The following is a 25,111-nucleotide window of genomic DNA, read 5'->3' as shown; positions in this document are numbered from 1 at the left end:
CAATAAAACATATAAAATGAGGCCAACATAAACAAAGACAAGGTTTGGAGTGGGTCGGGTTTAGCTCTATTCTTTTTTATTTTTTTAATAATATAGTGTTAGAAGTAAATCTGTTTGTGGGCCAAGCTAGGCCACAACTCTTTTCTTTTTCTTTTTGTTCTTTCAATTCTCTTAACCAAGCCTGGCATCTAATGATTCGATGAAAATTTGTATATTAATTTCATAATTAAATTAAAAAATAAATGTTACCGTTAAATGATAATTTGGGTCGTACTCGTACCATGCCAGTTTAAATTTACAAAAATACAATATCCTGATTTTGACATGCTAATATGATTAGCCCGAGTATGTCTAGTTGGAAGACATGTTAATGAATGGATTGTTGCCTTTTTCTTTTCTTTTTTAAATTCAGTGCATGTAAACTTTTTAAGATACAATAGGTCAATAAAGGGAATCCTATGTTTTGAATATACTTGGATTTTTTATTGCCACCTTTCAATTCTAAGTTTTTTTTGTTTACGTAGACGACAAGAGGTTTTTTAAAAAAATAACGTAACGACTAAAATGATGGCATTTTTTATGTTATTTTTGTTTGGATTAGAAAGTGGAGTCGATAAATCTTTTGAAATTCGTGTTTTGAGATGTTGTCTATACTTAAATTAATATTTTGATAGGGAGAAAACAGGATTAAGAATAATAATAGAGTAAAAATATCTTTAGAAGAGATCATACCTGCATGTTTGTACCATATTTACAAGTTGCCCAAGTGCCACTCGAATTTGAATTCGGCACATTGACTTACTGATGTATCTCGTGGCTCTATTTATGTTAGTCAAATAAGCTATTGATCTCTGGATCTTATATGGATCTAAGTCCATTTTATTTCATTTGCATAATTTTCATAAGTTACTTCACATCAAGAACTTATCTGTGTATAAGTCTATTTCAAAATTCTATAACTTATTGTAGAGTTATGCCTCGTATTTTTTAGTTTTTTTTTCACAGTTAAACTCTGTTTTTAGTTTACCACTTAAACTCTAATTAGTATAGGTTATTTTAATATTATTTTACTTATAAATTTAGCCTATAAATATGTCATTTTTTCACCCTAGAAAAATAACCCTTTATGCATTTAGTTATTAGGTTTTTTTCCACTCTAATTAGTGAGGGTTCTTATTTCAATTTTTTCATTATTTTACTTATTCGTTGCTTAACCGGGTTTATCCCCAACAAATTGGTGTAAGAGTTAGTTCGATTTTCGCAATCAACCTATTCAGAGATGAAAACAACAAGATTTGATATTGATAAGTTCGATGACATCACAAATTTCAACCCGTGACAAGTTCAGATGATGACAATTTTGATTCAGGGAGATATTGAAAAAGTCCTTACAGAAAAGAAACCTACAGATATGGATAAATTTGAATGGAGTAAGTTAGATAAAAAGACTGTATCCACGATTCAATTATGTCTAATAAATAATGTGTTGCAAGAGGTTTTGATGGAAAAAAACAACATTCACCTTATGGAAAAAGTTAGAAACCCTCTATGTGACAAAGTATCTAACTAACCAATTAGTGTTGAAACAACAGTTGTACACGTTCCGCGTGAACAAAGGTGAGCACCTTAGAGATCACATTAGTTAATTTATTACTCTTTTTAATGATTTGAAAAATGTTGAGGTTTAGATTAACGATGAAGATCAAACTATGCTATTATTGTGCTCTTTACCCCTTTATATAAGTCTTTCAAGGAAACCCTGATTTATGGCAAAGATAATATCTCATTTGAGGATGTGAAGGGTCATTTGTTAAGAAAAGACAAACTCAAAAATAAGTTTGGTTCGAATAGCAAGTCAGATAGGCAAGCCTCAGTTTTGGTAGCATCAAGGAAGCAAGACAAGAGATGTTGCTATTGTAAGAAGTTAGGTCACGTCAAGGTAGGTTATTACAAATTGCGAAATAAAAGGGTTGCTGAGAGCAGCGAGAAAGATTGAGCTAGTGCTAATTTGGCCCATGGCAAGGATGATGATTTCTTGTTGGTGTGAACAAGTTAAAACTCGAAGCTTACATTTGAGTGGATTTTGGATTCAGGGTGTTCTTTTCATATGTGTCCCAACAGGGTCTGGTTCTCTACATATAGTTCAGTTGAATGTGGATTTGTGCACATGTGGAATGATTCACCTAGTAAAGTAACCGGTGTTGGTACTATTCAGATCAGGATGCATGACAGGACAATCAGGACACTGTTAGATGTCAGGCATATGCCTGACTTAAAGAAAAATCTCATCTCCATCAGAATTTTGAACTCGAAGGGTTGTAGAATTAACATCGAGTCAAGAAACATTAAGGTATCCCGTGGGAATCTCGTTTTAATGAAAGGTAAAAAGATTGACAGTCTTTATGTTCTGGAAGGATCAACGGTGATTGGTTAAGCAAGACGTCCCTCGTTTGTTAAGGAGTCGAAGAAGACTCATTTGAAGCGAAGACAACTTGGTCATAGGAGGGAAAAAGGTATGACTGATTTGTATACGAGATGTTTTCTTTTGAATACATGTTTTGAAAAGATAAGGCATTGTATTCACGGAAATTAGACTCGAGTCAGTTTTGATTTAACAGTGCACAAGTCGAAGACTAGAAGTCTTCCAGCTTCTAAACACAATTTCGACTCAGTTAATATCCTGCATAGTTCGAGATAAGCCCGTGGTAGGCTTTGGCAAAGAAGGAGTTGTGAAAATACGAGTCAATGTGGAGATTTGTGGAGTTATGCATTGTATCTTTTGGCTTTTCTTCTCTCAATCAAACTTTTTTTTAAGTTTACTACTTAAACTTTGATTAGTGTAGGTTATTTTAATATTATTTAACCTACAATTTAGCTTATAAATAGACCTTTTTTCCACTAAAATAACTCATTACACATTTTGGTATTAGCTTTTACAAGCTTTTAGAGAATTTTGTGTTTACGTTTTGGGAGTTCTTGTTTTAGGTTTCGGGGTTTAGTTTTATCTCCATATTTTATACTTTTTGTTTTTACCGTTTTAGTGAAATTATCTTTGCTCGTGGTTTTTTAGCCTCTTAAGAGGGTTTTTCCACGTAAAATATTTGTGTTTAATCTTTTCAATTTCTTTATTATTTTACTTGTTCGTTGCTTAACCGGGTTTATCCCCAACACTTATATACTATTTGTATTTAGAATTTTTTAAAAAAGAGAAATTACAGTGAAACCAATATACATTAGATTATGGCATACTCACACTGCGATGTCTTGAGTTCAAATCTAAATATATGTATGTATTTTTTTACATTTTATATAAAATAAAATAAAAACACCCTAAAAATATATTTATTACTTTGTAAAACATTGATCTTTGATAGTTTTATAATTGAACCGAAACACAATTAATAAATAATATCAAACTCAATAATCTTTTAAAAAATAATATAAGTTAACCTCAACGCAAAATTTGATTATAAAAAAAATCCTCAAATTGTGAAGTCTTGACTCAATTCGAAAACCACCGGTAGGTGAATCTTCAAGTCCCAAAATTTGTTTAAAGCACTTTTTAAAACTTGTTTTTGTTTTATTTTTAGCTCGAAAGCAGCCTTGCATCCTCAGTTTTGTCATAGGCGTTCAGATAATTACATCATCTATGTTATTTAGATTTTTTTTGAAATATTCATATTTAATAATGATGATATATATTCAAATATGATAGATAAAATTAAAAGTGATATTTTGAAAGGTAAATTATTATTTTACTAAAGTTAATGCACATAATAATTTCTAGTAATGGAAAAAAGAGAAGAGAATCATCTTCTTTTAAGAAAGCCAAGCACCATGCATTACAAATATAAATTAGTAAACTCTCTCTGATAATAATAAAAATAGAAAAAAAAAGTACAACAGAAAGCATCAACATCACAAAAATTACTGGACTGTCGTAATTTTTATGGGGGAAAACATGAGAAAATGCTAAATAATTAATTAATTTAATTAAGGGACAAATGGGTTGTAGTGATGATCAAACAAAGGGGTTTTACACCCTGTTTTCTTCACCCTTGTAGCACACCCCCAAAGCAATATATTAAACAGGAAAAACAAAAGCAGTAATATTCTTCTCTCATTTGAGTCTCTCTTGGTTTGCAACACCTACAAAGCCAAGTCAAGAGCCACATATATTAATTAGACTTATAATCAATTTGCATGAAAAAACTAAAAGTTAAAAAAATATACCCAAAACTGGATAGCTTGTATTTAGTATGAAGTTCTAGCGGTGAAGTCTCTTGGGGCACTGCATCTGAAACATTCCATTCGGCTAGCAAAGTTATGCTCATTGCATCCCGACCTGCATTCATCCATCGGTCGAAACTTTTTTAAAGATAATTGTATGAATAAGTTCAAATATATACATTAAAGTTCTTTGAAAAGCAGTCAAAAGAAAACTGTAGTACGGAAAGGAAAGATATACAGTAGCAACTAAAGCTGTTGAAGAACAGAACAGCTTCTCTCAGTTCATTATAATTGAAATATTATGTATTTACACCTTTAAAGAAAAAGGACAACAAGAATTCACCTGGTACATATCCAGTCGCCGGATTTCCAGCCGGATCGATTACCGCCGCCAAATCCTCTAGAACGCGGAACGTCGCTGTCGAAACCTCCGGCAGGGTCGTCCTTGAATGCACCACATTTGAAGCAGCTGGAACGACTGGCGAAATTGTGGGTACCGCAGTTTCCCGCAGTGCAGTACCAATCACCAGGTCGGACGTCGGAGCCGGTGGCGAATCCAAAGGAGGAGCCACCCCTGCCACCACCGTAGCTACCGAAGTGATCACCCGACCGGAATTCCCCGCAGCGTTGGCAGGAGTCCCTCCTTTGGAAGTTTAGGTGTTGGCACGACCTGCAGTTCCAATCTCCTGGCCTGCTCATCTTTTCTTTTCTACTCTCCAAAAAAAAAAACACATTTAATTCAACAGCTAATACAAAATCTGAAAAAGAAAGCATTAAGATTTGAAGTACTAACCTTAATTAGAAAAATGGAAAAGGTGGTGAGTTTGAGTTAAATAAGAGAATGGAGTAGGAAGGAATTCTTGAAGAAACGACTCGAGGAAGGCCTCTTTATATATAATGCTTAGACCATAAATGGAGGGCTAGCTGTGTGTCTACTTTTACGTGTTCTTCACATTTAACCTTGATAAATGAAATATAAATACTTTTTATATTTAGTAAAGGAGGAAAAGAGATAAAGAAAAATTCTGGGTATGATTCCAAAGGCAGAAATTTTTTGAAATTTTCAATAAATGCTTTGGCTTGGCATTCTTTTTATTAGGGTTTTGGTAGTGCATGGACATATACATATGATGCATCGGTTTTCGGGTGAATAGAAACGATTGAGCTCTTTTTTATTTTATTATTTTATATATGTTTTTGCAACCCAATGCAAATATCCTTTGCGACATTAAAGTGAGGGATTATAGTACAATATTATTACTTCTCCACTACTAAATGTCTTGTGAACTGTGATCAATATTTCGAATCCATTTTATGGTTTTGTCTTTTGAATAACATAAGTAACGCAACCAATAAATTAGTGCCTCCGAGATAATGAACCTTTTAATTGCCAACAGCTCTCCAAAAATGGTTAAAGCATTTAAATATCATATCATGTGGTTTTTTTCTTTTGTAATTTTAGAGTTGTTAAATTATAAACTTCATGCTCTCTCACTAAATTACATCTTATTCCTTGTACGAAACAAGTCATTAGAACTATAATATAGTAAATATAAATCAAATATGCACAGGTAGACACGTATAAGTCTAATTTACAAATTTAACAAGCTAAATAATGGAATTTTCAATTTATATGAATTTGAGTTATTTCATTCTCAATTTATTGAATTCTTATAATTTTATTTTAATTTGTATAGAGCAATGATTAAAAGTTTTGTCAAATATTTACGTGACATCAATTTAAATTATGTTACTCTCATCTCTACTCCTAATATAGAATAGGATTAAATTACAATCATAATTTTCAAAGAATTGAGAAATATAAATACCTAGGTTATAAGACGAATTTAGTCACGTTGGAATAAAATATAACGGCGTTCTTGATAGTGTGGTCAAACAGGGCTGAGGGTGGGGATAGCGACGGCTTGATATTGGGGGGAGGCAGTGGGATGCAAGTAGGGCAGGGGAAGGCAGCAGCCCAACAAAATGAGGATCCACATCAAAAGCCAACAGGGATATCCGTATCCCCCCTTCCTTCCTGTTACCCTATAACCACAACACACCTAATCTTAATTCAATTATGCATGAACCTTAGTAAAAGGTGTTTTTGACCATTCCCATGTGGGCCCTTTTTCTAAATCTGTACCATTTGAATTTAAATATAAGTTAAAATTAGAAAACAAACTGATAAAAAATCAGAAATTTTTTATCTTATTATTGTACACTTTGTAAAAATAAATAGCCGTAGAGTTTACAGGGTTGGTGTATGAGATAATTTATTTAAAAAATATTAAATGAAATTTAATCTCTCTATTTTTATTTTTGATAATTTAATTTAATTTTTTATATTTTAAAATTCAAATCTAATTGATAACACGATTAAAATTATTCTATTAAATTCACTTGTATAATATTTTAAAATAAAAAAATAACAATTCATTTGATTATCATGTAAAGTTATAATCAATTTGAATTTAATCAGAAGAGTTTTAATACTATTAACAAATAAATTTGTATTTTTAAATATGAAAAATAAAGAAATTAAATTATTAAAAATAAAAGTAAAAGGAGTGAATACCATATATAAAAAAAATACAAGTACTTGAGATATATTTTAACCTTTTAAAAATTAATCCATATATTTAATATTTAGTTAATATTAAAATCAGTTATCACGTATCAAAAATAAAATTGAGTTGACAGTCAAAGAGCAGTAACAAGCGTTGCTTGGCGTTTAAGGAATATTCTAGACAATGAAATCTAGGCAGTGGCACGGGCCAGGCCACCTCTTAGATCTCAATTATTTAGGTCATGTCTCTTTCAATCATACTTTGGAGAATCGACAGTCAAATAAATATGAGTAAAATTGTTGCTCCTTTACATATAAATATATTTGAGTATTCTCCTTTTTGTACTTAAAGCGAATTTTCCTATAATTTATCACCAGCCCAACTTTTATTTTCTAACATACATTTAATTTGTAGGATCTTTACAAAAGAGATTTCATTTAAAAAAAACAAAAAATAAACATTACAGATTTTGAAATTCAAAATTTAGACAACTACAAATGAATTTATTTATTTTTATATACAAGAGATGTTTTGCTTAAAAAAGAGAGAGAAAAAAATTATAGCTATTGCAATTTAAGTTTTGCTAATGAAGGGTCTCCTCTCTGCTTTTCCATTGTTTCAATGTTTTGGTTGAAAGAGGTTAAAGAGCAACTAGCTTTAGTCTTTTGGGTTTGGTTTTTTTTTTTTTTGTGTTGGTTCATAAAGAGGGTTGCTTTATTTATATCATGAATCATTGAATTGTGTTTATCCTTTCTAAATTTGGGTTTTAGTCCCTGATTTGTTCCATGAAAGTACCCTACTTTATATTTATATATATTAAAATAAATTACTTGTGATTAAAATTTAGAACAGGTATCAGATTTAGTGGACTTGGTATTCATAGAATACAAAATAACATCAAATGACGTGATTAGGGTTTTCCAAAGGGTCTCTCATTCATGCCACATTTATTTTTTACTTTGATTGATGAGTCACATACAGTATCAAAGAGGAGAAAAATAAAGATTAGAAAAGGAGGCAACTAAATGGAATCATGCATGCACAATTTTCATTATAACTTTGATATTTTTAGAGGCAAAATTTTGAAAAAAAAAAAGAAAAAGAAAAGGCAAATGAAAAAGAGAGAAAAAAGAAGAACAAAGGGAGAGTTTCAATAAAGATAGGGGTTTGAAGCTGATGATGGAATATAACAAGTCCTTCGAGGTTTTCATTTTGACCATCTTTTCTTTTTCTTTTTCTCTCTCTTTTCTGCGCCTGCTTTGCTTATTCACTATTCCTTTCTCTTTTTTTTTCTCTCTTTTATCTCCCAAAACCACAACCTTTTTTTTATCGTTTATTGTGATATTTAACATGTTTTTTTTCTCATGTTTATTATGAATTACGAATATAATAATTAAACACTATGTTTATAATTACAGTAAAATATAACATAAAATCCCCATAACTATTTTTCTTTTTTTTTCCCTCAATTCATTCTCTCTCCAAAACCAATATTAAAAAAAATGAATGAATGAATGAAGTGAAGGGAGGAAATGGAAAAAAAAGAAAAAAAGAACTGTCGTCCATTCTCTTGAAGAAGGGAAAAGGAAGAAGAGAGCAAACTGTAAAGCGAAGTGGTGGGAAGGGACTCGCCTTGGGAATCTCCATGCATCCTTTCCATCATATGTTTAATTTATTTTCCCCTTCTTTCTTTTGCCGTGCTTTTTGTGTGCTCTGCTCTGCTGTGCGTGTGTTTTTATTAGCTTAACCTTACATTTCCTTCTACTTTATTTCCTTTTAAGTTCAATTACAAAATTATTATTATTATTAAGAGAAATTATTAATAATGTAATTATCCCTGAAATTATATAGACTTCTCAAGTAAAGTTCATACAAATGAAGAATAAATGAATCGTTCAAATATGCTTTTATATTTTGATCCACTTGTGATTAATAGTCAATATATAAAAGATTTTTTTTGGTACAAAAAAATAGCTATTATTTATACATTTATTGTCCGGTTATGAAATTAAACATACTTACAGTTGAATGCCAATATAATTGACCTGTTAATTAAGATAATGCATGCGAGAGTAACCATATTATATAAATATAAAATCTAAAAAAGGAGATTTAAAATTCCCTGCTACTTTAGAGGTTTAGGAAAGGGGCCGAGATATAAGACTAGCATCTTGGCATACCAGTTTCAAAAAGAGTGAACCCTCTCAAGTATGATTCAAGCAAACAAAAAGCTAACGCTCTTCTGTTGCTTAATGTTTTTTTAGCATATACATATAGTAACATATTTTGATGATGTGGTATCATCAAGTTTACTCATGACACATGCTTAAAAAAAAAGGTTTATTCATGGCACATAGAATTATATTTCACTATAATAAAAAAATTACAAAGGTCACTTACCAAATATAATTGCATTAACCAATGCCACCTGCGATTTTTTTAACCTTACTTTGCATGCAATTTTATGTAATTAATTAACCATATCACATGTAGATCATTTGTAATTAGAAAAGAGAAAAAAGGAAATGTAGAACTTTATGCTGTCGGCTACGTCAAGCCCACTTAATTTGGGTCCTTAGTTCTAAACAGTTTCATAAGTGGGGGGAAGCCCTCGCTTTGAACCCATTTATTTCCATGCACTTTTCCAAGTGTAATACATACAGATAACGGTGGACTCATTTTTGTGCAATTGAAAGGAAGAAAAATTATATACCGACAAATTTATAACAAGTTGTTTTAAGGATATACGCATTTTTGGTTAAAATGGTATAATTGGGATAGTGAAATTAAAATGATTTAGGTTTAAATCTTATAATTTATGTGTTTTTTAGATTTTATTTAAAAAATAAAAAAATAAAAAAGTATTCATGAAATAATATTTGTTATTTTTTAAAAGTACCGTTTTTTAACCGGTTGAGTCTTAGTTTAATTGGTGTTTTTATTGTTGCTAGTGTAAAGAGGTTGTGAATTCGAATACGCTAAAACGTATTATTCTTTCACTTAAGGATTAGAAAAGGGTATAATAAAAACTTATAAAAAGCAGATATAATAAAAGACCTACTATTAAATTTGATCTGATTTGGAGAATTAAAACTTAGCTTTCCCTTATATGATTATTTGTGGAGGCTTAAGTGTTAAAATTAGAGGCCAATTGACACCTTTCAAAAACCAGCACCCCCCCCCCCATTCTCTTGTTTGGATCTTTCACCAGCAGCTTTCTTATCAAATCATGCGCCTTCCCCATCTCTACCTTTACTTGAACAAATCCTGGGAAATATTACGGGTTGCTGTAGGATGTTTGTCAAAGTTTTCCCCTCACTATCACCTCAGAAAGGACTCCCGATGCTCACCAAAGGCAAATCCAGCAATTTTTAGTAGTGACTAAAATTTAATAATAATTTTTTTATAGATCAAGTTTATTATGTATTAATTTATAATTTATATTTTTAAAAGATTAAATATAAATCTTTTCATATTTAGGAGGGAAAGTGAAATTTTACTATATATTAATTTATATATTTTTTATTTATAAGAAGATTGGATTAAAATTTTTTTATTATGACATCAAAGTGCAATTTCTATATATATTAATTTATAATTTATCTATTTATAGAAAGACTAGATTAGAAAAAAAATCATTTTTGAGACCAAGGTCCCTTCCTGTCTCTTTAAATTCGCCTCTGCACCAATTTACACCACTTCCATGGCCTAATCCTGGTATCACCTCCGGAGCCAAATACTCTCGCGTGCCGACAAATGAACTCAATCGAGCATTAGCCGGCTCGGCCCGTAATTCGACCTCAGGTTCCGGAATATCCACTACGAGCTTGTTTTTCTTCGTAGACAATGATAGATGAGAGTAGCAATTGTAGTCCTTGTCAGTTGTCCATGATACTGGCATTACATTTTAAAAGCTTGGGTGAAACGTCGCATTGAAGGGAGAGATCGAAGTCTGAGAGCATAATACGACCGTCTTCTTGAACAAGCACATTTTCTGGCTTCAAATCACGATAAATTACACCCATCATGTGAAGATATTCCAATGCTACAAGCACTTCAGCTGCATAGAATCTGCAACACCAGTGGTTCTTATACCATTACAAACACAAAATTACGATTACATGAACCAATTGGGTTATGTCTGGAGTTCCGAAAATTCAAGGAAATTTTTCAACAGACATAGGTTTAGCAATATGACGACTTACTTAGCTGATGGGACATTAAATCTCATATCAGACTGGCGTTGCAGAAGAGTGAGCAAGTCGCCACCAGGACAGTACTCCCTAACCAAACATGAGCAGTGGAAGAAATCAAACTCTGCATATAACGTTGGAAGGAAAGGATGATCAAGCATTCCCAGAATGTTCAGCTGTATGCAACTTTTCTTTAACTCTTAGTTAATCCCTATCTATTACTTTCATGGCATAAAGGCAGTGATGATGGTGGGAACCGGTGGCGGTGTTGTTAATCTTACAAACATATACATTTCCTATACCCCCACCGCCTACTCGATGCAAGAGCTTCAAGTGTTGGATTCCAAGTTGACCATGTTGGGATAAAAGTCGGTTAATGGTTGCCCAAGCAGGATTGTTTCCTTTGTGGGGTTTGTGAATGGTGGATCAAAACGAAGATGAGGATTGATTAGGAGTAGAATCAGATTTTGGCGTGGCCATTGTTTTGATAAGTGAGTTTCGTTTGTGTTCTTAGCTGCTGATTCTGAATCTATACACACTTGCACCCCGGATCCCAGCCCTAATAAAAATGAGCTTTTTCTTTTTCCTGTTGAAATATATATATATATACATTTAATGTGTAACTCAAGTCAATTAGTGGTTTAATTTATCTTTGGGAGAATTTAGGACGAAGCCTTTCACTGAATTACTTTGAATGCGGGTATTTTCAAGCTTATTAAAAATTTTAAACTTATTACAACCCAATTAATTATTTATCTTATTATTATAATAATTAAAATAGTAATTATTAAATTTAAAAATTCATTTAATAAAAAAACTTCCTAAATATCTGGTAATTGATTCAAAGCTTCTAGATTAATGAAATAAGAGTTAAATTTGTAATTCTGGATATCATGAAGTGGATGAAAATGAACTCTTGTACTTGATTTTTGATCAGGCACCTTAGTTCTTGTTATTGACTCATTTGGAATAGCCATATAATAATGTATGTAACCAAAGATTTAATTGTAGGGTTTATATTTGATATGATTATGATTTAAACAGTAAATTGAATAATTAAATCATTATGGACTGACATTCTATCCTTAAAAATCAAGTTGATAAAATCAATCAAAATTTAATTGCATTAATTCATTTAACGCACATTACCGACAACACTCTCTTAGGACATTTTACGACATGTCAAATAAAATAATTAAACTATTTATAGATGGCAAATGACTAGGATAAGCAAGGGAAAGCAGAGAAGCAGAGTGGAAACGCGGGTTTCAAGTCCTGGGAGGAGATGGGTTGCTTGGATGATCGGTGCTGGTGGGCTTATTCATACCCAGAGTGTTCTTTACTGCATCAGCTGCTCCTTGTGCAATGTTCCTCATTTGCTCTCCCGTCTGCACCAGAATGATTAATATCCCGGAAAAAAGAGGAAAAACATGTCATGAGTGATTGATTATTTTAACTAAGGATCCGAAATTTTTAAAAAAGGAGGGATGGATGCCTGCTGAAGTAAGTTGGTGGCTTGGGAAGTATAAGAAGAGGTCTGATCAGAAGCTTGAGAGGCCTGGTTCAACATCTCATCCCTCGCTAACTGTTGAAGGACATGCCATTCATTAATTTTCATACATGAAAACCACTCTTTAATGTTTAATTAACATCTTTAAGAAGAAGAAGAAGAAGAAGAAGAAGAATTAATAACCTGAGCTTGACTGGTTGTTTCAGCATTGTTTGCAAAAGTCTGAGATGTATTTTGTCCCGACATTTTTTTTTCTTAAGGAAAAGGAAATTTTAGTTTGAAATATGAATAAAGTGAAATGAATTTATAGGAGGTTGTTATGGGTAAACCTCAATCTAAGCATTCACCAGCACTTGGCAATGGCATGTTATGGCTTGAATTTTAATTGGTAGGTCAAGACTCAAGCCTCGGCCTACCGTTAACCACGTTTTGGCAGAAATTTATGTTTCATATATAAAAGTTACTGATTATTTGACAAAAAAGAAAAGTTGTCCGTAATTTTCGAAAATGAAGTGTCAATGCCTTTCTGGTTCAGACCAGACATTATAATTCAGATTTAAATAATTTATAATCATTTCCTAAATAATCGAGTCTAAAATGAAACCTTTTTTAAAATTCCATTAATTAATAAATTATTTATTTAAAATGCTCTGAACTACATGTCTTAATTTTTTCCCCAGAAGATTCTTTATATAGTACCATACTTTCATTCTCTAAAGAAGCAAAAGCCTAAAAAGACATTATACTTTCATTCTTTATGTAAAGTGTGCACCAAAAAGAATTTAACACTAATTGAAGCAAATCCAAGCTCTCAAAGCTCTTAAGATGTCACTTTTCTTATGCAAATGAAATCATGTTAAAGAACAATACATGCTCATAAATAGTACCAAAAAAAAGGGTTTAGAGAAAGTTTTACTATTACATTCCTGCAAATATGATGAAAATTGCAAATTCTGGAGAGATACTAAAATTGAAAAGGACAATGGGATTTTCGGTATTTGTTCGAGAAAGGAACAACTTCCATCAAAGAATCCCGGTTATAGCAACAGTACCTGAAAGTTGGCATCAAATCTTCCTCTCCTACGAGTACGTGTGCTTCCTGGTGTAAAACATGAATGAGCAAAATTTAAACTCCGAATTTGTTTGTGGGATGTCTCCCGTTTGCTTTTCCTTAAATCAGTATGCAGTGTATTTTCCGGTGAGAAACAAGGTTATGGTCTGTGAAACTCATTGCTTTTCTTCTTCTTTCAATGGTTATCAGATCACTTTATGAGCTTTCAACAGAATGAACACCAACCAATCGTTACTACTCAGTCACTCATATCATCAATCCCTTCAAAATCACTAACCCCATCAGATGCTTCATCAAGTGCTTCCCCATCTTCGTTCTCTTGATCATCAGTTTCCATTGCATCTTCCGGTTCCTCTTCATCACTTTCATCCGTGTCCTCAAATATTACTGGAATTGCAGCATTCTCAACAAACTCATCCTCAACAACCTGTCATCAAAATCGCAAACAACAAGAACATAAGTCCTAAAAAATTAACGCATAATTCCGATCACCACAAACCTTAACATAACACATACCCCTGCATAAAGGAAGTCTAAGCAACTTGATATTTGAAGAGCTGATTCAAAAGTTGAGACTCTAGATTCAATAAGCTGCATAAAAACAAGCATTCACATTATGAATATTAGTAATATGATTGAAGTAGGCCAATAAAAGATGTAAATATATATGTTTTTAAAAAGAACAATCCATAATTATAACCCCATCTGACCTGATACAAAGAGTTCAGAGCAAGAAGAGAGGATTCCTGGGACATAATTCCACTAGCGTGATGAAGAAGTAAACTTTTTATCCAAGGAAGCGCACATGCCAATACTGCACCCCTGTGTTGATTTAGAAATATTATGTATAAAATTTCAGCAGAAGTTATAAATGAAAATCAAGAGAACTATGCTATCTAACAATAAGCAGTGGGCCAGAAAAGGGAAAAAAAAAACTGAAAAGAAAAGCAATGAGCCACCAGAGAGTGAATAGACTTTGTTAACATCACTGTTTTGTCCAGGATCAGTAGTAAGTGAATCGACTTTACATACAATTACAACAGTAAGGAAAAAGGAAGAGTACAAATGTCTTCAAAGTAATTCATGGTTGGTCAAACATATAAAACATTACCTTGATTGAGTTATAGATACAAGAGATTGTAAAAGCTTGAGAACATCAGATGGATTTAATTGGGAGACTGAATTTGCAATAACCTGTGAAAGAACAAAGTTTTCATATTAGCGTTGCTGTTATACATAAACTTCCGTCAACAAAAGACTAGTCAGTATGAGCTGACCTTCTCATCTTGAGTGTATAAGCAATCTAACAGAAGTGCATGATCGTCAGCACGGAGTGCCTGCTTAAGCAGAACCATAACTGAATCCGCGATGGGAGGCTTACCATGAGTAGAGGGTTCTTTTCTTTCTTGGTTTTCATTGGTTTCATTTTTTCCATTTTCTATTAAATTTAAACTTGCAAGTTTCTCAGCCATGGTAGGCTCACTCGGATCATCATTGACGAGAACTCCATCAACATTCTCTCCGTGACCTATTCCAAAATCACAAGTAAAATAAATCTCAAGATAAAGAAAAAAGTGCTTGTTTTAACAACTATTATAGAGATATGATATGCATTAAATCAAGTATCATATTTACACCGATAATGCGGTATGTTATACTGTGTTCTTGGTATCGCCTCATTTGACATACACAAGATGCTTCCTCAGAAGACATGTTACTCTATCAATAGAATTAAGATACAATATGAATAGCAAAATCAAAACCATGTAGTACATGATACAAAGAGATAAGAAAGAATAGCAAACATCATATTTTAATATTTCATTCTTCCTAGCCAAGGGTTTTATTATAAACATTGATACATCAAGCATACGACATACATGCACAAAATTGAAATGCTAAGTTCTATAGAAATTATTGTTTGAAGGGAAGAAACATTTTGGAGTCATTAAGTCCTATGACAGAACAGGAGAAGGGGAGGCAGCGCATGAGGTTTGTATGATTTGATTCTTATCCAAAAACCATTAGGACAAAGAAACAGATACTTTGGAGAAAAAAGTAATAAAAAAAGAAAAAGCCATTCAATTTAAGAAAACAGATTCTTATCCAGAAATATGTATCAACCCTCACCAGTATCATTCGTGCTTCTTGTCGTAGCAAGGTCTGGATCAGGAGCAGCTCTTTTTTTATTTGGTTTTCCATTTGGATCAACTGCCATTCAAAATAATTGCATATAAAGTTTGACTATTCAAAATAAAAGATTGGGATTTTTTCTTTAAGAAATAAGCAAAGTTGCAGAACCATGGATTATTATAAAAGGCATTTTAGAAAACAAATTTCCCACCTTTTAACAAAGATGTCCCATTTTCTTGAATAGTTTCAGTCTGATCCACAGCATTTATAACAATATTCTCCCCTGCTTTGCTAACATTCACAAGACTAAACTGTGGAGAATCTAATGGACCATAAGCAATAAGGGCAACAACCTGTTGGTCCATGCCTGTAGCATGTAATCTAGCAGAGATAACAGGAATACGACTTTTCCTTGAGCCTGCACTCTTCTGCTGGTCTCCCTCTGCTTTATCAAGTTTGACAGTAATCTTCGTTGGTTCAACATCATCCTGGGAAACGGTGTCCAAATTCCAAACATAAGCAATACCAGACTCCGAAAGTGCCAAGATCACAGAACCATCTTCGTCACTACCACTATTCTTACATTCAAAAGCTAACGGAGGGCGAGGCATTGAAATAACAGAGCCACCACTCAGAGTTTTGGAACTCAAATCACAACTCCAGACTTGAAGATTTGTCTCCCCAAACCCTGATGTAACAATTGTCTTGGCATCATTGGATATACTTATATATTGCACAGGATCCTGTGATAACAAATTAATGAAAACCATCAATGCCTCAAGCATACAAGGAAAATCACTAAAGATGTCAGACAAGTAACTCACCAAATCATTAGGAGACTTTAGAAGCTCTTTCCCGTTTTCCAGGCTGGAGACACGAAGCTTACCATTGGCCAAAGCCAAATACTTCCCATCTGAAAAGCATATTGAAAAAATAATTAACAAGGAACAGAAAGTGAGTTAATAGAGCAGTAGACATTTCATAACTTACTGACCTTGTGAAAATGTCAAAGAAGTGATGGACCTTTTGGAAGCTTTGAACTCCCTTATCAAATCTCCATTTTCTGAGTTTATTTCAGATGCCTTTCCATTACTTCCAATGACATACAGACTATGACCTTTATTTCTGAATGAAAGACCTGCAATTCCACTGGACAAATAATGGCTCAATATCAGCTAAACTATCCACTAGAAAAAGATAACCATGAAGAAATTTCACATGCTTAGTGTGTTCACTCAAAATCATGTAAAAGAATAAAGAAGAAAAGGGACCAAATTTCACCATAAACAAAGATAGACACAAGGTGCAATCAGATGGAAATGATGAAACTCCAACCACTTTGGCAACAATAATTCTTAACAAATTTATCATCATACCTAGGATAATAACCAGTAGATGACCACTTCTTGTCACCAGCTAAGACATCAATAATCCAGATGTCCCCTTCATTTAATCCAATAGCAAGTAAGCAAGTTCCACGCCCCTTTTTATGCTAAATTATCGATACAGAAACAATAGAAGAATGATTAAAAAACTGAAAAGGCATGGAACATTAGAAAGCTCTCAAGAGAATCTGGGGCTACCTTCTTTGGGATAAAACTGCAAGCCATACAGGAATAACTATTAGGAAGGTTGCCATCTGACTGCTTCCACTCCGCCAATAAACTCCCAGTACTTGTGCTCCAAATCTGCAAAAGTTCAATGAATTTTCGCCAATATAAGAGGAAAATAATACTTATGTAATGCTTTCTATCAGGTGGCACTGGAAAAGATTTACACCCCCAGAGAGAGACTGAAACAATGCAGAATCTTCAGTATGAAACCAAAATGGCAAAGAAAACATTTAAGCAATAAGAATTGTAATCCCAAGTAAATTACATAGTACAACAATGATCAAGTTACAAGCAAACATGTTCACAATTTCCATTAACTACCCTACGGTGATGTTGCTATCAATTAAAAAAAAGCAACCAGCATCTTATCACACTTCATTTGACCTTTATTAACTGAGGCCATAACCCCTTGAGATAGCTTCTACATGAGAGAACTCAAATGGCTATTGTTGATAAGAAACAACCACCATTCCTCAGCAAATATCATAATCTAGATTAACCACTCATGATTCAGTGAATTGAAACAACAACCTTCATTTCACAGGTTTGAACATTTGCTTAATATCTCTTGCAACTAATCAAGACAAATGTACATATTCGCAGAGTAACATTTCAACGAGGGAAACTACTTTTCACCACGCAACACTTTTGAACAGATTTTAAAAGTAGTGCTTGATTCCTTGTGCATGTTTATTTGTCTCAGTACCTACCACTAATCACAACTGATCTTCACAACAACATTTCCAATATAGGATTAGCCCTTAAACCAACCACCTTATCATAAGCATTGAACAAACATAGGTAGCGGTACTTCTTTATACAAACTAAAAATTTATACTCTTGCATTTTGCATGAGGAAGGGAAAAAAAAAAGGAAATAAAATATCAATAAAAGAACTCCAAAAAAGAAAAAGAAAAAAACAAACACTATGAGATATCGACAACCTAAATAAGAAAAAGTTGATAGGGGGAAACAAGAGAATTACTTTAACAGTTCCATCCGGAGACAAAATGGCGAGATAATCACCTTCTTGAGTGAAACATGTAAGGAGGGGTTTCACTTTCTGCTTTCCCATTTACAGAACCAAACCCAAACTCCTTTATTCTTTCTTTGAGATTAAAACAAGAAGGAACTCTAAATTTCTGCAGTATTCGGTGCAGGCTGCAGCAGACGTGATGAGGAAGAAGTAAAACAACAACAAAAAAAAGCTACGGGAGAACGAGGGTTTTTGCGTTTTGGACTTCGGGTTTAGGGTACACACACTACACTATGGGCCGGTTGTACCCGATCCAACTCTATTCTTAAAAAGGGTTTTATATTTAAATTAGGATAAATTACACAATTAGTTACTAAATTATGAGTAAGATTTTATTTTGGTTTTCATTTATATCATTGGGCTATTAAAATTAATATTATATGTCTTTCTTTGTTCGAACTATCTACACCAATTGAAAACTAATTTTCCCCTTCTTTTTTATAATTCATTTTTTTAATAAAATAATTTTGGACATCATTAATTTGTAAACCAAAAATCAAATAATTTTTTTCTCTGATCTTTGACATTGATCGTCAAATTGACTTAAATCTAAAATATGTTCTTCTACTCGTCAATTGGTATTGATCCAACATACTGATCGTCGAATCCTCGCTTGGAGTGTACTAGCAAAACTTTAAAAGAAAATCTTAATAGCCAAATGACTTAAATAAAAAAGTTTTAAATAGTTTAATGATTAAATTGTAATTTTTTAATTAAATGATGAAAATTCAAAACTTAACTATAATTTACTAACTAATAATAATAAATTTATGTACGCACTACATATGGGCCGGTCTTACCCGACTCTTATTAAATAGGGTTTTTATTTAAATTTAAAAATAATAAATATTAAGAATTTAAGTTGAGATGATAAAAGGTTTTTTGCAACGTTAAGGAAAACTGCTAATTTAATCAAAGTTGAATTCGAAAACGTAATACCAAAAATGCCCACCAAACATTATCTTTGGGTTGGGACTTTTAAGTACTTTCAGTTGTCTCTCTCCAACAAGAAGGTGGCTACCTGTTGTTGCTTCTTAAAAGACCTCTCTCGCTCTCTCTCTCTCTCTCTCATCTCTCATACACTATTTTCCTTTAATTAATTTATTTTCCATCGAAACGCTGCCTTCAAATAAAATTCCAATCTCCTGTTTCCAGAAATCTCTGGTACGTTCGAACCTTAAGCAATCGTCTAATTTCATCTTAATTTTAACGATTAACCCTTTGGATTCCTTTAGATTTCATCCAAACTGCATCTGGGTTTATGATTAATTTACTTCTGTCTCTTTTTTTTTTGTTAACCTAAGGGAATAATTCTGTTCTTGATTAATCTTTTTGGTTTGATTTCTTTCTTTTCGGATAAAATTTAATTTATTTGTCTTATATGATCATAACTGAATCTGGATTTGTTTTAATGTGCTTGAATTTTTGTTTTTGACTTGTTATTTTCATGCTTAATTTATAATAAATGTCATACGAAATTTGGAAATGGTTGAAGCGATGCAATTGATGCATATTTTCATATTTGTAACTTATTCACACATGAATTTCAATCTCATAAATTGAATATTATTATCCTAGGGATTCAAAGAGTGCCGTATAGAGGTGTTGAAAAAAGGCAGATTTTTAAGATAATTGTTACTGGTAATTTTTTAAAGTTTCAGAAAAAAAATGCCAAAGGATAGAAGGGTTGGTTCCTTTTTTTTTGAACGCTCTAGGGTCTCTCCTTACCCATGTAGTTCCAGGGGCAGGGATGCCAAACAATGCCAACATGAGGATCCTTTGGAACTAGAATTTGGACTTGAGGATGTTAAAGAGTGGGAGGATGCAAGGTGTCCTATTTGCATGGAACACCCACATAATGCGGTACTTTTGCGGTGTTCTTCCTTTGAAAAGGGTTGTCACCCTTTTATGTGCAATACAAGCTACCGCCATTCAAATTGTCTTGATCAGTTTTGTAAGTCATCGGTGTCGTCTCCTTCCACTGCTATGTTGCAGGAAATTCCTTTGGGAAACTTGACCTCTACTTCTGATGGTTGGAGGAATCCACCGCCTTTTTTTGATCAGCAAACCGAGGCTGGTAGTGATAAGCAGCCAAAGCTTCTTTGCCCTCTTTGTCGAGGAGAGATTTATGGCTGGAGCGTGGTAGAAGCTGCACGTGAGTTTATGAACTCCAAACCCAGGAGTTGTTCTTCAGAGACATGCGATTTCACTGGGACTTACGGTGAACTCAGGAAGCATGCTAGGTCTGCTCATCCTTTGGTCCGGCCAACTGAAGTTGATCCAGAACGACAGCGTGATTGGTCTAGGTTGGAGCGTGAAAGGGATTATGAGGATATGCTGAGTTCAATCCAACCAGTTGCTAGGGAAGAAAGTAATGGAGAAAGCATTTCAGATCTTGAGGATTTTCGTTCGTGGTTGACAATAAATCTTGCATACTTGACACTTGCACTTGAGTTCATTAGTGATTCAAGAAATAACGAACATGATAGATTTAGGAGGAGACCAGGGAATAGGAGGTTCAGGTATGATCGAGAGTCTGATCATGGTACAAGGGAGAATAATAGTTCCACACCAGACAGAGCACTCTTTGGCCACCGCAACAATCCTACACCAGAAGAGAGAGTTCCAGGTAGACATCGTGGCTCACAGGGAATTCTCCATTGGAGGAATCGCAATTCGCCATCTGACAGAATTCCCCAAGGCAGGCGTCAGAGTTTGCAAGCTGACCGAACTCATCGTGGTCAAGGTGGATTGCGATGGCGAACACCTAGATGGTCCACGTTCAATGATGGGCAGTGATTGGAGCACATTGTCTAATGGTTCTTCCAGTCTCAGGTACAAAGGATTTTATGCTCCGGTTCAATGTTAACTGTTGTTTCTTAGCTTTCTCGTATGTCCTTGTTCATTTTCATGCCTTTTTTTCTTTTTGCAGGTGGAAATAAAAGCAGGAGGTCAGTGTCAGTGTTTAGGTCTATTAAATGTCAGACTTGGAAGTAGGAAGATAAGCCATTGTTATCCCTTTTCTTTTTTCTTTTTAATCACAGAAACAATGTTTAATGTTTGAAACATCAATTTCTTTTTTGAAATATCATGTGCTTTTGCAAAAACTTTATCCTCCATTATGATTTATAAGTTATGATTTTTTGCAGTGTGGGGATTGTTTATAATGTTGTTGGAAGCAATTTTCAGAAATGAATTTATTTTCTTCATTTTCTAGTGCTTTTGATGGATGATTTTGTGTAAAACATTTCTTTTTACTTAAGAAATTATTTTGAGTGAAACAAACATGGAAAAACTTAACAAAATTTAGCATTAACATAAATTTATTTTATTTTATCAAAATTCAATATTTGTTCCAGAAATGGATGTTATGAAACCATTTTATTGGTTTTATTTCTTTTTTTCAAAAAAAGATTTCTGATAGTATGTTTATCTGTATCAAATCTGTGATGACTCTTAATTGCTTTAGTTATCCTTTTACCTGTGATGTTGTATGGAATGGCATTTACTCGTAAAATGCAGCTGAAGCGTTAAGTATCATAGGTGCTGCAAGTTAGTTATTCTTTTTAAAGATTTTAGGGTGATGAATATTAATAAACCAACATTTCTTTCATTTGAATTTTTAGCACTTGGTTTACTTGAATAGAAAGATTTAAAAAAACTTTTGCAACTAGATTCACTTTTGTACTAGTATTTTTTTAAGTTCATTTTGATATTTGAACTTGACATCTATATTCATTTTGGTTATTGAATTTGGATTCCATCAAAGTTTAATATGTGATCATGATTGGATGGGTCAATTGAACTGATTGAATTTTCTAATCAATCTATATTCTGGTTTGAATAAAGGGTTGAATCGATTGAATCAGAAATTGGTAAAAATCAGGTAAAAATCAATGGTTGAACGAGTTGAATTGGTTTAATGTATTAAAAGAATTGTGAATTTTTAATTATTTATTTAATTATTATTGATCTAATGGTTGAACCGATAACTAGTGATCTAATTTGTTTAACCATAATCTAATTATTAAAATATTGTGACATTCTGATATTGTATTATGTTATTAAAATTTTAATTTTAATTTTAATTGATGATAGTCATAAATGTTGTTTTAATAAATTTTTATATTTTTTAAGTTCAGGAATTAAAATAAATATAACTGAATAAAAGAATTAAAATAAAAACTTATATTACTGTAAAAGTAAAGTATTCTATTATAATAGACTTGACTATCCACATTGGGTAAAACAATAGCAAGGATGTAGGCATTAATATTTCATTTCAATTAACGATAACATCATCTTGAGCGTGGAGTTGATCCATCTGTTTTACCTTATGCTAATTTACGTTTCTATCCTTGTATAGAACTCCATAAGCAATATCACTATGCAAATTCAAAAGCCCGACAAAATTTATTGAGATTTTCCTCAGCGTAGTGTGACTCTTTACCAACGTCTTTTTTCATCTTTTTTTATCTTAAACTCCTACTTTTCTCTCTCGTTTTGCACTCTTAAGGAAGACCTTTATCATTGGCGTTAGCCGTTTCTTCAGTCTAAGTTTAGCAACCAACAAGAGCTCTTTCACTCTTGTATTGCCTTTGTTAATCGTGTGGTCCGTAATCTTTCTTGGTTCCCTTAAATTCCAACTTTTTCTTTTGAGAAGGTCCCTTTAATTTTTCTTCGATATTTTCCATTCGGTCTCTCACACGCCAACGCTTTGTTGTTCCAACCAACCACTGCCTATTCTTCTGTACACTACCCACTTCGCAGTCTCTCCATTTAGGTCACCAGTTCGCTCCATTCTTCAATAGCAGAGCTTAAATGGCTATGTTTTGATTTATCAAGTCTTCAGTTTTTGGTTGTTGTGTGGCCAACTCTATGGCTGTTGAACAACTAGCTAGCCATCAGCTTGCTTACCGGCTCTAGTTTTGTTCCCATGCTCGATTTCGTCCAATTTTTTCTGTTAGGAAAGGACAAGCCATCAAAATAATTAGTTTTTTTTTACTAAGGTTTGGGTCATTGTGTCATGCAGTGTTTATCATAACGCTTAGGTCTCGTGGTGACTTGTTTTTTTCTAAATCTTGAGTGACTTATGGTTTATCAAGTCTACTCGTGAATTCAATTTTGTTTAGGTTTCGTTGCATCTATTATTTTAAGTCAAAGATGTTTTCACCATAGAGGAGCAATGAACTATATAGGAACTCATCACATTATGATTGAAAGTTAAGTTTGTGTTGTTGAGAAAATTGCTTGTTTCAAGTCTTTTTTATTTTCAATTTAGGTAAGGAGGCTTGTTTCAAGCGATAAAAGTTCTTTTTTTCGTCATAAAAATTTAATTTACTTGCCTTTCGAGGTTTTGTCTGGTATGAGACCGAGGTGCTCGATCACTTTCTTTAGTATTTATAATAGGGTTTGTGACTCTATTAACCTTTGCCTGTGTGAAAATTTTATTCGTGCTTTACTTATACTCTTTTTTTATGAAATGAAATGAAATGAACTTTCAAATAATAAAAAAACAACTTATTAAGTGTTTCTCATTCTTTGCTTTTGACAAATATCACTTCAAGAACATAAATACAATACTAATTATAACGTGAAAAATTATTTGGTACATTATATTATAGGGTATAGTAAAATATTAAAAATATATATATAAATTTTTTAAAGCTATTTTTGAAATAAAAAAATAGGCATGACATAATCAAAATCATATAATATAAAAATAATTGTGAATCTTTTTTGTTCCAAAGCCACCTTATCACATCATAAATTTTTTTTCTTAGCAAACAAGCACTAAGAAAACAAGAAAAAGAAACAAAGCAGAACCATTACGATGTGTTTGATTGCGTAAAAAAAGTTGAATAATAGGATGCAAAATAAAAGATCTTGCTTGATAGAGAAAAGAAAATAAGAAAGATGATGAATAAGGGAGTGAAAAAATAGGATTATAATTGGCAAAAACCAAAAGCAAGAGCAAAGAAAAAAAAATGAGATATTTAATGATAATGCATAAAAACAAAAATAAAATGAGAGAGTTGTATTTTAATTTGAAATTTACAATTTTTTTGTTCTCACATTGCTCAACTTTACGAAATAATAAATTTAACTTTTACATATTTCGTACTAAGCACATTAATGAAATATATATATATTCTAGTTTTGCTCCTTTTACTTTCTTTTTTCTTTTCAATTTTGTACCAAGGAAACTCTTATATTTGAAAGGAAAATAAAAAACACATACAATGACCAGAGCCTGAGGATACCGCCGTTGAACACAGAGAGACATCAGTGATGACATTTTCATACGAGCTGGAAAGAAATGGTGAAATGGTTTAAGGTTAGGAGTTTGTAAGACACTGTCTGAACACGACAAGTATTTTTCTTTGACTTGAAAAACATTATAGTTTGATGAAATTTATTTTACACAAACAAACAGTAAAAAGTTTGACAAGATTTTTTATTTTTTTATTTAATATTTCCACCGAAACAAGCACGACCATGATGTCCAATATCACGTACATGAAATAGGGAGAAGGAAATGTTCATTTTCTTTTGTTTTTAATTTTTTTATTTATTGAAGTGTATGGTGAGGTTTAGGGTGCCACCAAATTTCCCATATAACTGTCACATGGATTATAAAATCAGTGAATCCCCATTGAAACGCAAAGCTAAGAATTAAAGCTCAGCTTGTCTGATCTTCATTAAGAGCTGCATCAATGGCCTTCCAGAACAATGAAGGAAAAAAGGCAAAAAA

General features: G+C 32.6%; 4 protein-coding genes and 1 pseudogene across 17 annotated transcripts; 1 reads left to right on the top strand and 4 right to left on the bottom strand.

The window, feature by feature from the left end:
- Positions 1–3,801: 3,801 nt before the first annotated feature.
- Positions 3,802–5,290, bottom strand: LOC107906480 (zinc finger Ran-binding domain-containing protein 2). The gene is made up of 4 exons (XM_016833478.2): positions 5,024–5,290; positions 4,574–4,939; positions 4,234–4,345; positions 3,802–4,149 (listed from the first exon to the last, which is right to left on the bottom strand). The coding sequence occupies exons 2-3, from the start codon at positions 4,927–4,929 to the stop codon at positions 4,255–4,257; spliced, it is 447 nt and encodes a 148-aa protein (XP_016688967.1). The 5' UTR covers positions 4,930–4,939; positions 5,024–5,290; the 3' UTR covers positions 3,802–4,149; positions 4,234–4,254.
- A 5,117-nt stretch (positions 5,291–10,407) lies between these two features.
- LOC121217075 (protein kinase PINOID 2-like) lies at positions 10,408–11,404 on the bottom strand (annotated as a pseudogene).
- A 695-nt stretch (positions 11,405–12,099) lies between these two features.
- Positions 12,100–12,839, bottom strand: LOC121217701 (late embryogenesis abundant protein D-7-like). The gene is made up of 3 exons (XM_041093689.1): positions 12,687–12,839; positions 12,489–12,578; positions 12,100–12,381 (listed from the first exon to the last, which is right to left on the bottom strand). Exons 1-3 carry the CDS (start codon positions 12,747–12,749, stop codon positions 12,262–12,264), a joined length of 273 nt encoding a protein of 90 aa, XP_040949623.1. The 5' UTR covers positions 12,750–12,839; the 3' UTR covers positions 12,100–12,261.
- Positions 12,840–13,295: 456 nt separating this feature from the next.
- Positions 13,296–18,539, bottom strand: LOC107906478 (WD repeat-containing protein 43). Of its 3 annotated transcripts, none has more exons than XM_016833476.2 (12): positions 18,307–18,539; positions 17,292–17,396; positions 17,085–17,200; positions 16,703–16,857; positions 16,533–16,621; positions 15,920–16,451; positions 15,706–15,786; positions 14,853–15,103; positions 14,687–14,769; positions 14,286–14,397; positions 14,092–14,166; positions 13,296–14,002 (listed from the first exon to the last, which is right to left on the bottom strand). In XM_016833476.2, the coding sequence occupies exons 1-12, from the start codon at positions 18,394–18,396 to the stop codon at positions 13,814–13,816; spliced, it is 1,878 nt and encodes a 625-aa protein (XP_016688965.2). In that variant the 5' UTR covers positions 18,397–18,539; the 3' UTR covers positions 13,296–13,813. The 3 variants fall into 3 exon arrangements, with proteins under 3 accessions (XP_016688965.2, XP_040949622.1, XP_040949621.1); XM_041093688.1 differs by having other exon boundaries at positions 18,348–18,531; XM_041093687.1 differs by lacking the exon at positions 18,307–18,539 and adding an exon at positions 17,853–17,873.
- Positions 18,540–19,368: 829 nt separating this feature from the next.
- Positions 19,369–21,464, top strand: LOC107906477 (uncharacterized). Of its 12 annotated transcripts, none has more exons than XM_041093686.1 (5): positions 19,370–19,521; positions 19,936–19,998; positions 20,100–20,220; positions 20,353–21,192; positions 21,290–21,464. In XM_041093686.1, exons 3-4 carry the CDS (start codon positions 20,200–20,202, stop codon positions 21,154–21,156), a joined length of 825 nt encoding a protein of 274 aa, XP_040949620.1. In that variant the 5' UTR covers positions 19,370–19,521; positions 19,936–19,998; positions 20,100–20,199; the 3' UTR covers positions 21,157–21,192; positions 21,290–21,464. The 12 variants fall into 12 exon arrangements, with proteins under 12 accessions (XP_040949613.1, XP_016688960.2, XP_040949620.1 ...); XM_041093683.1 differs by having other exon boundaries at positions 20,094–20,220; XM_041093679.1 differs by having other exon boundaries at positions 19,369–19,521; positions 19,936–20,220.
- The last annotated feature ends 3,647 nt before the right edge of the window (positions 21,465–25,111 follow it).

Source organism: Gossypium hirsutum, chromosome D05 (assembly GCF_007990345.1).
Source record: "Gossypium hirsutum isolate 1008001.06 chromosome D05, Gossypium_hirsutum_v2.1, whole genome shotgun sequence".
Lineage (NCBI taxonomy): Eukaryota > Viridiplantae > Streptophyta > Magnoliopsida > Malvales > Malvaceae > Gossypium > Gossypium hirsutum.
Note: the sequence above shows the minus strand (reverse complement) of the source record. Positions and strands in the feature narration are given on the sequence as shown.